This window comes from Rhinatrema bivittatum, chromosome 4 (assembly GCF_901001135.1).
Source record: "Rhinatrema bivittatum chromosome 4, aRhiBiv1.1, whole genome shotgun sequence".
Classification (NCBI taxonomy): domain Eukaryota; kingdom Metazoa; phylum Chordata; class Amphibia; order Gymnophiona; family Rhinatrematidae; genus Rhinatrema; species Rhinatrema bivittatum.
In genome coordinates, this window is record NC_042618.1 from 411,773,305 (window position 1) to 411,790,687 (window position 17,383).

Here is a 17,383-nt window from a genome sequence, read left to right on the forward strand (position 1 = left end):
ATCACTTTGTCATTCAGTCCTGTAGGGCACAGTTCTGACAACCATATTAGTTGGTTGAGAGGACTCTTGGCATGCTGTGATACTAGACCAGCATAAGAATTATATAAAAATACTGCTGTGCATTTACTTTCAAGATCAAGTTTGGCCCCTTAAGAGTGCTGACCAGATTTGCACACGCTTGTCAAAACTGACTATCCACTGGTAGCAATAATAGGGTTTTCTGTCATTCTCCAGCTTTTTGATTGATGTATGTTTTCTTTGCAACTATAGGTCATTTTCAAAGTTCTGGACCCAGCAATCAAAGTGGAAGATCCCTATAGCCTGGAAATTCAAGGTACTGCAGGGTGAGGAATCAGGGGAGAGCAGTTCATAGAATTTAATGAGTGAAAACGTCTGGTATCAAGGCTGTAAATCCTCTAAAATATACAGATCAATAAAGAGCAATGTGCGATATGCTGCAAGGGATGAGAACTATGAATTGCCCTGTTCAATATACAGCTGATTGCAGAATACCATGCATGCTCAGTGTAACTCAGAGTGGGGATGAGCAACCATTGCACTGTGCAGTGTGAAAGTGCAATATGCAGCATGGCTGAGAATCCCATATAGCAGTGTTAGCAACAGTTACCAGAAGAAAGATCCGTAGGACATAGATCTAACTGAAACTTAAGTCAGCAGTGGGCAACTCTCCAGGCTTTAGAAAGCCATGAGCGTGTACAGTGGAGACTTTAATGGCATGGCCTGCATTCCTTTCTTCCATCCCATTCTTTTAGAGCTTCTTCAGATCACAAACCTGAGGATAAACTTCACCAAGCTGCACACCCTTGGCGACAATCTGTTGGACCAGCGGGTAGAGGTTCTGCAGAAGTACTACTACGCTGTGTATGAGCTGGTAGTGCGAGGAAGCTGCTTCTGCTACGGTCACGCCTCAGAATGCTCGCCCATCGAGGGTGTGCAAGGAGGCATGGAGGGGATGGTAAGAACATAACATAACAGAGCCTAGGGCTGGTGCGGGATTGAGTTTTGTTCTGGGCTGCAGACTGTAAGAAAAATCATTGGGACCCCTCATTCATTGGTGCAGGAGTCCCAGGTAAATCAAAGGCTTGGATTCTAATTGGCCCTAGTTCCTGCAACCTAGGGAGGGTAATTTTATAATCCTTAAAGCTGCACATGGACACTAACGTGCACACCAACTGAAAATCCAAAAGTATGCACGTAAATGGTTTCCCTATCACTAACTCTGCCCCCTGGAATGTAAAAGAGCACGTGACGCCGCTTCTGCCTGTACATACACAACCCCCCTGAAACAGTTTTCAAAAAACTATTTTACATGTGTAAAAGCTTTTGAAAATGACCTCCCGCAAAAGCAGTGTCTCAAACAGAGGGATCTTCTATGGCAACAAGGTTAATCCAGATAATTCCATAGAAAGCAAATTGCTGGGGGTTTTTTTCAACCATTCATACAGTATTTTGCAATTTGCTCTGATAATTTCCTTCCCTGAACATGAAGCTCCTTCCTTGTACTTGCACTTGTGCCCACAATTGTAGCTCCATAGATGGACAGTAGGTCAGCCCATGAGCATTTGAAACTGGATCTCTTCTAGCTTTTTGGCCTGGCATTTTCTTCATGCTTCTCTGGGCTTCCAGCTCGGTTGGAACCAGCTTCTACTGGGCTAAGGTACCATGAGTCTTCATCCACAAGTACCCGGTGATTTTTCCTGCCTGTTTGATGCCCCCTTTCTCACATCTAGATCAGTCATCACATGGCCACAGACTCCTTGAGGAGTTAAGTTAGCTAACTCTGGTTCTGCTGTAGAGCAGTCCTAGAGTTAGTCAGATAAAATCCCGCTAGCTTTAAGATGGTCGGGTATACTCAATTCTGTGGTTGTGCCACTGAAAATATCCTGCCAAAGTTAGCTGGATAAATTGTGCTGTGCAAGCTGGCCAGTGGCTGAATATTATCCCCAGAGCCCCTAAATTTAGGATTCTATATTATGTATCTAAGTTAGGAACCTATTTTCATTTGAACTTAGGGCCTTAAATTCAGGCCTGCCTAGATTTTCCTAGATTTAGGCTTCTAAATTGGGTGCCTAGCTCTGAAAATCAGTGCTAATCTCCTAGCTTTGTTTCCCCATCTCAACTCCGACCTTGTAGCCAAGCACTTTTTAGGCTCCTAAATGTAGAACCCTAATGACACTAGGAGCCTAAATGTAGGCACTCAGCTCCAGTACATTTTTAAAAGAGTCAATTTAGAAGCCTAACTCCAAAAGTTAGGAGCCTAAACCCTTTGAAAATGTTTTCCCTAGGAATAAACATTGCATGAGGGCTGAAACTCCTTTTCACCCCTCCCTCCCAATCCCTACAGCATGTCCAGCCCCAGCCAGCTCCTGGAACTGAACCCAGATTTCCCCTATGGCAGCACAATTCTATATATGGGACATCAGTGGGGGTCACGTTAGGAATGTTTTGTCTGCCGTAATATTAAAAGCCAAGTTACCCCTATCACAGTGCCACATTAAAGTATAGAAGGGACTGATTTTTGTAGCAGATGCTATATCCAAAATCACATCCTCATTTGTTAAATCACTATAGGGTTCATTTACTTTTAAAAAGCCCAAGGTAGTTTTTCTTTAAAGACATGGCAAGGATTACATGTTTTAATTTATTGTCTTGTTAGTCTTTACCACAAAAGACAGAGTATTCAAACTGAAGTGGATCAGGGAACAGTACTTAACATAGAAATGAGGAGAATCTTAAATAGGAAATAACAATTTCAGTGTCCGAAAAGCAAAAAAAAAAAGCCGACCCATAAATCTACAGGCCCCTTTTGTATGTTTCCCAGCAATGGTACTGTCCTGCTGAAGGGAGGAAAAGGGAGAGGTACAGGGTGGTTGTCCGATAACCCTGGATTTTCTTCCTCCGAGTGTTGCCTGCTCTCTTGCAGATTCATGGCAGATGTGTATGTAAGCACCATACTAAAGGATTGAACTGTGAGCTCTGCAAAGATTTCTACCATGATTTGCCTTGGAGACCAGCTGAAGCCAACAACCCACATTCCTGCAAACGTAAGGCACCCCCCCCCCCACCCCTCCTCCGAAACACTACGTCTTCCACTCTGTGAATTTAATAATGCCAGCAGGATCTCAAACATGTCCGCTTTCTGGCACTGGTTCACACATGTGGCAGAACTGTACCAGCTTTGCAATGATCTCTATGATGCTAGCACAGCTCCAACATGGTGGCTTTCTGTTGTATCCCACCAGTAAAGGTCCCAACCATTGGTATGTTTGGGAGTGAAATATCGCGAGCTTGGTCCCATCAGTGCCAGCGGGAAATCAAGCAGATTGCTGATTTTTATGGGAAAAACCTGGCACCAGTGCAAGGGAATTCCTGTTCTTCTTTTTATCAGGAAAGACTCCAAGGATGCACAGAGGGGAAAGTTAAATAGCAGAGCTGACCCAGAATCTCAGGGGGGCCTCTGGACTCAGTTGGCAGATGCAGAAAGCAAGAGCTTTTGCTTGGAAAAAAAAACAAACTTTTATGCCAGAGGGGTGCAGCAGCGTCTGTAGCAAGGCCCAGCACGTTCCAGAACTGTGTCTGTCTTCCTTGCAGAGTGCAACTGCAACAACCATTCCTGGAGATGCCACTTCGACATGGCCGTCTACCTGGCCACTGGCAGGGTGAGCAGTGGAGTCTGCCATGACTGCCAGCACAACACCATGGGCCGCAGCTGCGAGCTCTGCAAGCCATTCTACTACCGCAACCCCCGGGCGGACATCCGGGCTGAGGCTGCCTGCATACGTGAGTGAAAAGATTCCAGCCCCTGATATGTAACCAGGCGCCTACAGAATGGCCTGTTGTACAATATTACCCAAATAGATCTAAGAAGGGGAAAATACCTACCCCAAGCTACAAGGATATCTCTGCACAAGGACAGGCCCCAACTGATCCGAGGTCTTACCCACTGACTCCAGGTCACCAGCACAGGCTGAGCTAGTCTGGATTATGGCCTCTTATATCTATGGACCATTGGCCATTAGTACCATTTTTCAGGTGACAGGAAGCCTGTGGGTAACTTGTGATCACTCTACGCGGCTTCCCTGGATGGCAACATTCCATTCTGTTTATTGGGTCTGGACGTGAATTCTTATCCCTCTGTAGAAAAATTTCCAGTGTACTGATGTGCCCTACTGGGCCCAGCTCTGCTTTCCATGCACAGGCGTGCTCGCTTAGCACACTTACCCGCCCACAGCGTTTGAGTTTGGAATGAAGGTCCTGCCTGCAAGAACAGTAACTCCATTTACGGAAGCTGTGCTTGGCTTCTTTGCAGCGTGCGACTGTGACCCACTGGGATCTTTGGAGGGGGGCGTCTGCGACACCCACACAGACGTGAACCTGGGCATGATTGCCGGGCAGTGCCGCTGTAAGGAGAACGTGAAGGGTGAACGCTGTGACAGCTGCAAGGAGAGCTACTATGGGCTCAGCAGAACTGACCCCATGGGTTGCCAGCGTGAGTATCAGAACTGCGTCTAATTGTCTTTTGTAAGATGCATGACTTTTGAATACACAATTACAATAACAGGTCTGGTTATACGGGACATGATTAAAGAATCACTTTTGGGTGTGATAGGAGAGGTCTAGAATTTCAGGCAAGGTGTTCTGTGTCGGAGCAGTGACCTTCACTTGTCCCCTAATGGAATATGCTTGGGAGGTTCTGCTGATCCAAGGGAGGGTTAGGTTTCTAGTGATGCAGGTAGACAAAATGTTTCAGCTGTATTCCTGGATTCTCACTATCTCCAACTGGCCATCCTAGATTTATGAATCTCTCTGTCTCTTCCTACCTCTGCAGCGCATTGTGTGAAGTGCACATAGGAAAAACTGCGTTATCTGCTCATAGGAAACACCAGGATCGGGCAGCGGGAAAGCCTGGGAAAGCTGGTGACCTAGGAAAATTGATGGCCAGACTCGTTTCATGGGGTTATTGGACACTAGAGTTTTTTCATGCAGCATGCAGAAAGATGCATGCCTTGAGATAGGAGAAATAAAGGCAGAACCTGTCTGAGCTTTCACTGCTTTCCTTGTCTCTGCCACCAGCTTGCAGGTGCGACCCTCGGGGTATTATCTTGGGAAGCGCACCATGCGAACAAATCAGCGGTGACTGTTACTGCAAACGCTACGTCACAGGACGCCACTGCAACCAGTGCTTGGTGAGTCATCTTCTGACACGTCACCTTTCTGGGGTGCAGGGGACTAGCATTGCCCTTTATGTTGTGCACATTGTTAGCTTTCAGTAAACTCGAGGGCACAAAGAGTCGCTGTGGCCAGCAGAGCCAATAACACCATGCTCTCCGTGCATCTCTGTTTCTCTGTGTTGTTTTAGCCAACCAAAAAGCTTGGTTAATATTCAACACTGGAAAGTCTGCCATTCCACTTCCTAGATATTACGATTCCCTGCTAACTGAAAAATGCTTTATAATTTTGTAGCATCCGTGCACGTCGGTCATCCTGATCTTTAATTTGTGTCTTTGTTATCCTGTTTCCATTGGTGTTTTTCTGTTTATTCACTGTTGTCTTGCTTTCACAGTGTCCTGCTTCCATGGCAGCCTTTCTGTTCCTATCGCTGTGTTCATGCTTTATTCTGTATAGTTTCTTATTTTCTTTTGTAACCGTTACCCATGGTGTTTCATCCCAAGGGCACACAATCACATTAATAACCTCTGGGGCTGCTCCGGCCAGCTGACTCCTTCCTAGTTTGTCTCTTGATCCCTGGGGGGGATTCTTTCTATGGGGGGAGACTCTCATCTATGGCCCAGACAGTGAGAAAGAACTTTAGTGTGTGCCTTGTGATATAAAAAAATCCAGTGACCGCAGACTGGGTGGAAACTTCCCTACCCCCCTACCTATCCTTCCTCCCTCTTCCCCTCTCCTCCGCAACCCCTAACCCCTTTCTATCTACTTACATTGTTTTTGTTTCATTACTTACTGCTCCTCTGGAGCAGGGACAGGGACAGCGTAGAATGGCGCTGTCCCGCCCCTGTGGAGAGACCTGGCACTTGTTTGCGTACTGGCGTTTACGCATGTGGCCGGGCCCGTTTTAAAATGCACACGCTGCGCGCAAGGCCCGACCCCTCGCATAAACCCTGGTTTTTACGTGCATGGCCCTTTGAAAATCCGGACTTTTGGGCATAAGCAGCACATGACAGAGACAGAATTGTCATTGCAGATTGTTCTCTCCATTCACTTTGCTACTAGTTCCTGCTCTTTTAGATTTTTCTTACTTTACTTTGATCTTTCCCAAAAACAAGTAGTAGAACTTCCAGGCTCTCAAACTTGATTCTGGAAATGGAAAGTGCATCTGTGAATGTAAAGCATCCATAGAGTGATAACCCTTGAATGTTCATCCTTCCACAGACCGAATTCTGGGGTCTCAGCAATGACATCACTGGCTGCCGCCCGTGTGCCTGTGACTTTGGGGGCTCCTACAACAACAGGTATGCTCAGCTCATCAGCTCTGGGGGTAAGAGTGTTGCACCAGTGAATACAGCACAAAATTGTAAAGTAAGCAAAGGTGTCAAGTGAACTGATGGATGGGAAAATCAAACACTCTTGAAATGGCTTGTTTCATTGGCCTAACTGGAACGTTCGTGTCTTCTGCTTATTTAAAAAAAAAAAAAAAAAAATCTTAAAACAAAGAATTGGTAATAATTCTGTCTGGATTAAAGAGCTCTAGTGATTTCTCTGAAGAAAACATTAATAGCCCTCACAGCATCTCCTCATAGCTCCCCAGGGCAGAATGGAAGCCATCATCGTGGCGAAAGCATAAGCAAGGTCTTGAAGAGAAAGCAAATCTCAGCATTACATTCATACTTCAGAAAGGGCTCTTTTTTTTTTTCCTTTTATTATCAAGGGAAAGGCAGATGTAAGGTGAGAGAGATCTGGTGCCATGAGCAATGTACTCAGTAATCTGGATGTACCTGCTCCGATGCTCTGGTGTTATTGCCGGGAAAGGAGCCCGGGTCCCCAGCCTGGAAGCACCGTATGCTAAGGCAGCCGAAGAATTACTATTCTCTTCTTCTCTCCCACATATCTCTCTCTCAGTTGCCTTTATCTTCAGTTTCTGTTGCCAGTCACAAGGGTTCGTGCACACATCCATGCAGACATATTTACGTATAATGCACATGCACATAAATACCAGGGTACACACATGCTTTTCATGGGAGAAGGGATAGCCTCGTGCTTAGAGCAAAGGGCTGCAAACCAAGGTTCAAACCCCGCTTCCCCTCCTTGCCCCGACACTCCTTGTGACCTTGGGCAAGCCGCTTCGTCTCCCATTGCCTCAGGCAGCCATGCAGATTTACTAAAGTTAAGTGAGCACACAAGCGCTCCCCAGCTCAGCAGCTTCCTGACAATGTGCCCTCCTGCTCACAAGTATTTGCCGCCTGCATCCAGGATCCAGGCGGCATCCAGGATGCAGGCTCATAACATCCCACAGATGTTATGAGCCATTTATCCCTTTCAACTGGCAGCCGTCATCTTCCTTAGGGTGATTACTCTCTCTCCGCCACCTTCCATTCCTAGGTGCTCAATGGAGATTGGCCAGTGTGACTGCCGGCCCCACATCATCGGGCGCCAGTGCGAGGACGTCCAGCCTGGTTACTTCTGTATGCCACTGGACTACTACACGTACGAGGCAGAGAATGCCAGGGGCCTCTCCCCTACTGACGATACCTTACCAGTAAGTACACACCATAGGCACTGCAGTAATTAGTCAATAATAATGCTGCAAATTATTGTTTTTAGTTTGGTCTTATTGATTGCTTTGTTTTAATGCTATGTAAATTGTTCCACACACAAAAATTATTTCTCTTAATGCCCCCCCAACCTGTACCTTACCCATCCTAACCCAACCCCTTCAGTATTCATTAAGGGGTAGATTTTAAAAGGTTGAGCACGCTTATCCATGCGCACTCGCTACCCGGCGCGCACACATGGAAGCCCGATTTTATAACATGTGCGCACATTGTACATATATTGCCCATATCTTCTCAAATTTGGGAGTCTTACAATTCTTAGACGATGGGATCATATTCAATCTATATACGCAATCTATGTGCCTGACAAGGAAGGACCTTCAGGAGTTTTCCACTGATAGTATTAATTGTTTTTTAAGCTGTTACCTGCCTTGTGTGTGGGAGGCGGGATATACATGTTTTAATTAAATTATATTAATAATCAAGCAAAAGGATTATCCTGTTTGTTCGTGCCTGCCCTACCTATTTGACTTGGAAACGAGCCAGTCCATTTCTGCAAACGAATGAAAAATTGATTACGAAGAGAAAGACATTTGCACCCACCCAGGGAGGTGCACACTAGTGCCCAAAATGTCACATAGCACAAATGGGTGAGTGGGAAGGCCCTGGTGTAGAGTTTCATGTTTGAATTATACGCACTACCTGTCTACTTAGAAGGAATAATTTTCAAAGCCTTCGACCTCAGTAAATTGGCCTGCCTGAAAGTTGGTGCCCCTCGCGCCCCAATCCCTCCTGCCTGGCTAAAAGTATACTGGACTTCCCTAGCGTGCATGCTTTTAGCTGTATGGGGAGCAGGGAGGGAGGGTGCTTAGGAAAACTGCACACAGAGGGGCCGATGCAATACTGTGCGCAGCGGCTAGCGCACGGTTTAACACGCGATTGGATGCACGTTTTGGACACGCGTCCATAACCCTCGATGCAATACGGGGATTAGCATGTCGAAACCAGGCGTCCAAATCGCTGCATAGCTAATAGCGCTCATCGTATGTAAATTCCATGTAGATGAGGCTATTAGCCAATCCCTGCGATGCAAAAAATTTCCTGCACGGCCAGTGCGCCCATTGCAACCCAGCAAATTTTAGCCAGCCCGGGGCAGGTGTAAAGGTATGCCAGGCTCAAGGGTGCATTGAAAAAAAAAGAAAAATCCTACTTTCTGTGATTCCTCCTAATAGTATCGTAGCAATACTAAGTAGAAGGAACCAAATAAAGCAGATTTAGTTTAAAAAAAAAAAAAAGTTTTTGAAAAAAATTCTGGATGCCCAATATATACATACAAGGTACATACAGGGCATGTATCTTGTGCATGCCTATGCCGGTAGCGGGAGAAAACAGACGCTTGTAGATTGAGCGTCCATTTTCCTAACTCACTTGACAGCCACCTCTCCTGTGCACCCGATGCTGAGGAGACGCTAGGGATGCACAACTTTTCCCTAGCGCCTTGTTTCTTTTTTTTTTTGCATCATGCGCCCAGGAAAGGTGGCTTGGCGTGCGTTCGGAAAATGGGCGCTCAACGCCGAGCGCCAGTTTTCTGCGCGCAAATATTGCATCGGCCCCGGAGATCTGGATGATTTTCACGCAGTTTCCCTTTGAGAATTAGCCACAGGGTCCGCAAAAAGCGCCTGTGGACTTTGCAGCCTCCGCATGTCTGTTTGACGATTGCCCCTCTGCTGGGTAAGAGCCTCTTGTATCTGTCTCAGTTTTAATTTCGCCACCCTGATGCTGCCGTCTTGGGTGTCGATTTGCCTTGACAAGGAATTGGCAGCAGAATAAATAAACGACTAAAGACCAGAGAAGGATGGCGGGGAAAAAATGGGAACGACACAAAGGACAAGGAAGAAAGAAAGAGCAAAGGAAAGATGACGTGGCCAGGATAGCAGCTAATCCCCAGCAAATACTGGAAAATCGCTTTATTTTGTTTCTTAAGGCAGAACGAGAACATCTTCGAGGACTGCCGCAGAAATATTGAGTCTGTGCTTGCCAACTTACAGGGTAAAACTTGCACTGAAAAAAAAAACAGAAAACCCAGAAAGATCAGTAAGACATGAGCCTTGACTGTGCAGGCCATTTTCCCTGGCTCGTCCCTCCCCTTCCTCCCCCACCCTCGCTATTATTTCTGTGATTTGAATGTGCTTGTATCTAGTTAGATCTAGTCTTCATCCCCAGCTCGTACAAAAACAAAATCCCCTTTTACTCCTCTTCCACTCTGACTGCCTGGCGGGAAACGTGATTAGGCCCGGGGGGGCGGGACCCTTGGCCAGCTGCCACCCGGAGAATGTCTTGCAGCTTGTCAGTGTAATCCTCGGCCGAGTTCGGTTTCAGGTAATTGAGACGAAACGGATAGTTGCACGTAAAGGCCGAACAAACGACCTCCTGCATGGAAAGAGGACGAAAGGCAGCTTGCAGGTGGCCGATCGCAAACTGATTGCCAAGTCGCTGTGGATTTTATCCCTGGCTCTGTGGTCCACACGCAGCTTCCATATGGGAAGCCCTCTCCTTATGACACCCTTTTTCTTTCTTTCTTTTTTTTAATAAAGGATATTCTATAGCATTTTCTGATGCAGAGTTCGGACATTTGTATTAATCCTGGAGCAAGTGAGATTTTCGTACAGGTTGGGATACAGTTTATCAGAGCGAAACCACAGCATGTTGCACATTGTTGCTGGAGTACGGTTTTTCATAGTATTTTGGCCATAGGCAAAGAACGGGAGAATCATGCAAAGATGGAATATAGTGACAGATAAGGAACGTTTACCTCCTGGCGCAGTGCCACAGATCCAGTTGATCTCTGCCTTTCCCCTCACTTTCCTTGCAAATAAAGGGTCCCCTGTGCGCCAGGCCCAGGCTTTCCTGAACTTTGTTACTGTTTCGATGCTACCACCTCCTCTAGGGAGGCCGTTCCATGCATCCATCACACTTTCCTTGAAGAAATGTTTTCTCGTTAATTTACCTTCTTACTAGCCATCATGCATTAATGTGGGAAAAAAAAACCATGGTTAGTATGTTGGGTGACCAACTTCCCTGATATGGATCAACAGGCCAAAGTTGTAGTTTTAGAAATGACCGATTTTTTTTTTTTTTTACTTCCATTGTTTAAAAACAATAATAGGTCCAGCCTAATCGCCACTGGCGCTTTAAGAAATACCTTGAACCATTTCCTGCATCTGAAAGTTGGCGGTAATAGTTTTTATTGTAAGGGTACTGCATCCTTGGCAGGATGTGTGTAATATCGTGTACTCCCGGTGCAGCCTGGCCTACGTTGGGCAGCTTGATTAAAGCAAGGGCTAGCCCAGTGGCTGAGAAGCGCTGCCATATGGAGGACCTGGGTGATGGTAACCCTGGTAACATTTCTTCTGATATTCCAGTTTTCGTAGAACATCAAAACGGGTTCCATTGCCGGCTCGGGTCTTCCAAATCCCCAGGCCAGCCGAGGCTGAAGATGGGTGTGGAGAAGGCATTCGCAGGCCCTGCAGGAAGGAGTCCCAGTCGTTCAAAGCGATACGCAGTGGCTAATACCCAGGGCATTGATTAAAGGGTTCTGGAAGGAGTGCTGGTGCCTGCCTGACGGCTGGAGACAGCCCCTGCATTACCTGGGCTAAGCAAATTGGGGGGGGGGGGGGGGGGGGAATTTCCAGGTAGTTGGAAATAAAAGCTCATTTTGCCAGATTCCAGGCCTGGTTGCGATTGAGCTGGAAACCCCTGGGCGCAGGAGGAAAGTGCTGAGCCCTAAAAAAAAAAATTAGAGGTGCGCACAGACATGTTTTATTGTTTCCCTGGACCCTCCCCTGCTACCCCCAGGCACTCTTACCCCATTTATTAGTCCTAAGGTTTCATGGGGCAGGGGCAATCCCCAGTCGCTCTTACCCTGCAGCTACCGCAGTCCTTTTGCTGTAGAAATGGGTGCTGGCAGCCCAGGCTGGCACCACTGTCCTGTACAGAAGGCACTAACAGGTCTAATGGTGCCATTTACAAGTAGGTGCAGCAGTGGGGCAGAAGTAACCGGCGGGCATCTCGTCTGCCTCGTGAGATCTTGAGTCTGATAAATGAGGTGAAAGAGTCTGGACGGGTGGTGGGCAGGGAATACCACGGGAGAGAATGGCTGAGTTTTTCTTTTATCGGCAGGGGTCGGCCTACGTTTTTAAAATGAAACAAAGGAGAATGAATGCAATTTTGTTGGTTTTTCTTTTGTTTCATTTTAAAAATGAAATGGGAAATTCCATTAACATTTGGCATCTCATTTCTAAGGAATGCACATGGGAAATCATAACCACCTTCCCCAGCATCATATTGCAAAGCAGTCGTTTGAACTTGGGAAGGTACCGTAGCTTTAACTAATGCCATATAAATGACTTTCAGTGAAAAACTTAACATTGTTCATATAAATAAATCCTACTGGAAGCATTCAGTCCTATAAATACGTACCTTGACTTTATTGTTCTGCTCAGAGCTGCAGCAGGATTCACTTTGTTGGGACAGAGACTTAACCCTAGCCTTCAGCTGCTTCTCTTCCACAACTCCTGCTGCTGATTAAGTTTTAGTTTATAGTTAAAAAAAAACAAACAAACCCAAAAAAAACCCTCGCCTTGGTTTCCCATAAACTGTTTGTTTCCCTCACTATGCATTTAATTGCTTATGCACCTTCTCCTAACTCCCTAGCCTTATTTATTTATTATTTAAAATATTTCTCGCCCGCCTGTCCACAATTCTAGGCGATTTACAGTTAAAACACCTTCTGCGTGCTCTCCAAGCTTGGAATGTGCAAAGCTTCCAACTTGCCATTTCCTACAAAACAGTGGTTTATTTAACATTATTTTATGTACCTCTTATTTATGGAACACACTTTCTAGGTGGTTTACACTATTATGTAAATAATATATAAAACACAGAAAATAAAATCTAACATAAACTAGAAGACAAGTTCTTCGTAACAACTTTAAGGAATAGTCATAAAATCATTCAAAAACCATTTTATATTTAAAACAAGAAGGTAAAATGTTGATGCTTTAATAGAATAAATTAATAATCCTGTTACGGGTTTTAATGCCATTGAAATCCATGGAGGCAAATGATGCAGGAACATGACTTCCTTAAATGAGGCTGTCGCCTGCCAGATGAGGGTGAATTGGAATATTTGGAGACGGTGAATGCTTTTCTGCCCTTTCACTTGACTGTTTGCACATCTAGGTCTTAGTTAAATCTTTGCATTGTTGTGTAACTTGGAATAAGAACAGTGGTCCTTCTCGTTTCATGTTCTTCTTCTTTGGGGTGATTCATCGTGAGTTCTTCCACCTCTGATTCAGCCCTTGGAGATCTGCCTTCACATAACCAGGGGAAGCTTCTGCTGGATTCTTTCTAAATGAAACTTCTGATTAATGTACAGGAGCAGATGTCTCCAAGTTTTTTGTCTTCATTTGTGCCGGTAGTTCTCTCATTGAGAATGCTGGAGTGTTTTCTGTGTCTTCATTTGCAGCTGTTTTTGCAATGAAGCAAAACCTTAATAGTCTTTCTCCTCTTCCTCTATCTTCTCTTTGTTTTCACTGTGCCCTCTCCTGTGCTGCCCATTTATGGGAAGGGAAGTTGATGCTGCAGTCCTAGCTTAGGGGGCCACAGAACTGGCGACCTTGAAAGATTGTCAACGACAGGCAGTCTTATTCTTGTCAGATGCAATTAAAGGAAATGGGCATAAGCCCTCCCCCCCCTTAGGATTCTGCAGGAACTGAACTCCAGCACAGACAAAATAGTTTTTCTTGGAAAAGTTGATGAAAAATAGAAACTTAGAAACATGAAGGCAGGAAAAGACTATACAGCCTATCTTGTCTGCCTATCCATACCAACTACTCAGCACTATGATCCCTACCATGCCCTCAGAGATTCTCTGTGTTTATCCCATGCTTTCTTGAATTCAGATACTGTCCTTGTGTCCACCACCTTTACTGTGAGGCTGTTCCATGCATCCACCATCCTTTCTGTTATGATTTCACCTGCTATGCAGCTTCATCCTGCCCTGACTATGACACCTCCCCACAAGGAGAGGTCTCCTTGCAGCTACATTCTATGCTATCCATGTCAGCTCTTCACACCTCATTCAACTCAGCCTATGTTGCAGCCTCCTAGCCACCAGAATTTCTCGGTAAACCTTACCTCCAGCCTTGCCAAGCTCCTCCTTTCCTGCACCACACCCAAGCCTCAGCCCGTTATAACCCTGCCTGTTCCCTGCTTCAATGTCTTCACATTGAGTCTGCCTTGGCTCCTTTCCCTGACCCCTTGGCTTGTCTTGTAGCCATCCAGCTTTCTCGCATCTTGCCTTGCCTTGCAGCCTATCTAGGCCTTTTCTATCTCTGTGGTCTATCTAGGCCTTCCCTGCTCTATGGCCTATCTAGGCCTCCTTAGTCCAGTGTGCCTTCAGGCCTTTATGTTCGGTATTCCTTGTTCTGTGTGTCCTACCCTTGTCAGTCCGGTCCTTATCCTGTCTTTGCCTGCACTCAAGCTCCAGTTCTTACAAGCACTCTGTTCCAGTATCAGCTCCTGCCCTTGCCATCATTCACCAAGATGTACCGGTGCTGCAGCCAAGCCCTACTGGCCCCCAGATCCCAAGGGCTCAACCTGTGGGGGAGGGAGGCTGGCTAGGCGGAAGATTGGCCTTAGTCCTGACCTGCCATCTCATGGCACTTCCTGGATGGTGTTCCCTCTGTACAAGCCAGCCAACCACAATACTTTCTGTAAAGAAACATTTTCTTGGATTATTGATTCTACACCCATTTATCATCATCCCATGACCCCTCATTCCATTGCCTCCTTTCTGTTTAAAAAGGCCCACTTCCTGTGCATTGATACCTTGAAAGTATTTCAGTGTTTTTGTCATATTTCCCCTATTCCACCTTTCCTCTAGGACATATATGTTTATATCTTTAAATCTGTCTCTATATAGTTTATCAACACAATGGAGCAGAATTTAAAAGCCCTACGCGCGTAAATCCAGCACGCATGTTATAAAATCGGGCGTAGATTTGTGCGCGCCGGGTTGCATGCACAAATCTATGCTCGCACGTAGGTATTAAAATTTGCCCCAATATATCTTGTGAAATGTGTTAATATACCCTTCTAAAGAGAGGAAAAGACCTCAGCACTGGTGTCTACTGAATGTTATTTATTTATTTATTTAACACTTTTATATACTGACCTTCATATGTCGACGATTAGCAAAAATTGTTAGGCTGGTGCTAGTAACGGCTGCCAGCAAGACACCGACGTTGACAACGTTTCATCGATGCTGCATCAGGGCAATAAAGTTATTGTATTTGCTAATCGTCGACATATTGCAAATAAAAGGAACCAAAGATTCTCATGAAAATCTCCGTATGAGATAAGTACAAAATCATCTTTATTTTTCCAAAGGGCGAATATGTTGCTATAAACAAGATGAAAGTATGTGTTATATATAAGGATTGTAACTCTGAGTCTGGTTTATCTTCACTACCAGATCCCACTCTTGTTTCATGCTTAGAATTTCACCTTCATTGCATGCAAATCTCTCTCATGCATATTCACTGTGGATATCCTGAAAACCTGGCCTGTTTGTGGCACTCGAGGACTGGAGTTCGCCATCACTGCTCTAGACCATTTCTCAAGCTTTAGATCCTTCCTCATGTTTCTACACTTTCCTGGGTGTCTAGCCTGTTCAGTGGCATGATTCTCCTAATCACATCATACAACCACAGTCTTCAATTGTATTATCCTCTTAACCACAACATTCACATCCACAGATGTCAATGGCATCATCCTCCAACCAACAACATTCACCTCCTTAAGCTTTAGTGGGATCTGTCTCTTAACCAAGTTATTCGCTTCAAAGGTATCATCCTCCTAACCACATCAGTCACCTGCATAGGCTTCAATTTGATCATCCTTCTAACCACATCATTTACATCCACAGACATCAATGGTATCACCTTCCTAACCACATCATTCACCTTCATTGTAGACTTCAAAGATATCACCCTCCTAACCACATCATTCACCTGCATTGATTTCAATGGCATCATCCTCCAACCCACATCATTTACATGCCTGGATATAAATGGCATGATACTCTTAAAGCAGCAATACTAGCTATTGTTTTTAAAGTATTAATTTGGTAAATAACAATAAACAAAATCATTAAGCTCCCCCTTTGTTTATAAGAACTTTTGTTCCCCCCTCCACCCCGATGATACAATAGTGATTAACATTTCTTTAAAGCTCCTCCTATTTAGCTAGTCCTCTTGTTATGCATCTAAATAAATGCAAATTGGGAGCACAGCATGAACAAGGGAAGAGTGAACTCAGGACAAAAATAAAAGAATTATGATTAAACAAGAAAGAAGACCTAGGAAAAAAACTCAAAGATCAAGCAAGAGAGTCAAGAAACAGGCACGCTGATAGCAGAAAGTAAAAATAAATCTTTTTCCTTAGAAACTCCTAAGGATGGGAAGTGTACAACCATCCCACTGTGTGCCTTCTTCTTCATAGTGTTTTTTGGTTCTAACAGGGAACCCCCAGACCTGAAGCACCGACGGACTGTGTAGAATACTATAATGGCATTCAGAATGGACGGAAAGCAAGGCTAAGGCGCCACCGAAGGACCATCCGTGTGCTGCAGCAGCGGGCAGCGCAGCGTCGCATTCGACAGCTCCAGCATAAGGTGAGGGTGGACTTTCAGAGAGCCAGACAAAGATGAGAAAAGATAATGTTTTGTGAGGCCATAGAGAATAAACTTTACCAACTACAAAAATTCAGCCACGGCCATGCAGGTCCTTCCAAGGGCCCAATGATTGGCAGTTCCCTTCCAGCCATTGCTCAAACGCCAGAAAAGGGAGCTCCTCTGGGCTGTGAGTGACAGTGGTCCATTCAGGCTACTTCAAGGTCACATCTTGAGCAGACGTCAGGAGCAAAAAACGTATTTAGGGAAACGACATTGTTCTAGAGTCTAAAAGCTTTTTTTTTTTTCAATATTGTCTCTTCATTTTCCTGTGATTGCAGCCAGACGTGGAAATTATTCGCAGGGAGCATATACCAGGTGTCATGATCACCTGGACAGGCCTCGGATTCGCTAGAGTCAAGGATGGTGCTGGATTATTATTCCATATCAACAATATTCCTTACCCTATGGACTATGACATCATGATCCGATATGAGCCAGAGGTACCAAGACAAATCCCTCACAGAAATCACTGCCCTTCAGAAACACAGTCCTTGCATGCTGCTGTCGTCATTGTACTGTGGTACAGTTCTTATATTTAGTTTCTGTGTGTATAGGTTATTATAGCTTATTATGTGCTTTTAAGGCATGAAATAGGATAATCTATCTGCATGCGAATGATGGACACTGTTTCTGCTGTCTAAGCAGTACATATGGAGGTCCACATTCAAAGAGTTTGTTGGGCTAATTTGGTATTTGAAATTTCTTTTATCTACTCTCCCTCACCCTACCCCGCTCGCTAGCTAAATTTTGTCCAGGTAAATCGTTGGCAGGGCAGGATTTACCTGGGTAAGAAGAGGCAACACTGGGGGCATTTCTGGGGTGAGCAGCCACAGTT

The 17,383-nt window shown here is 45.2% G+C and overlaps 1 protein-coding gene across 6 annotated transcripts in view; it reads left to right on the forward strand.

The window, feature by feature from the left end:
* The window catches only part of LOC115091192 (laminin subunit beta-4-like), a 121,842-nt gene that overhangs the window by 53,147 nt on the left and 51,312 nt on the right, over window positions 1–17,383 (forward strand). For all 6 annotated transcript variants that reach the window (XM_029601214.1, XM_029601215.1, XM_029601217.1 and 3 more), the window contains 10 exons: window positions 271–334; window positions 774–976; window positions 2,945–3,065; window positions 3,613–3,801; window positions 4,331–4,510; window positions 5,095–5,207; window positions 6,412–6,491; window positions 7,579–7,735; window positions 16,336–16,488; window positions 16,827–16,988. In XM_029601214.1, coding sequence (XP_029457074.1) covers window positions 271–334; window positions 774–976; window positions 2,945–3,065; window positions 3,613–3,801; window positions 4,331–4,510; window positions 5,095–5,207; window positions 6,412–6,491; window positions 7,579–7,735; window positions 16,336–16,488; window positions 16,827–16,988 — 1,422 coding nt within the window. The remainder of the gene's footprint in view (window positions 1–270; window positions 335–773; window positions 977–2,944; window positions 3,066–3,612; window positions 3,802–4,330; window positions 4,511–5,094; window positions 5,208–6,411; window positions 6,492–7,578; window positions 7,736–16,335; window positions 16,489–16,826; window positions 16,989–17,383) is intronic.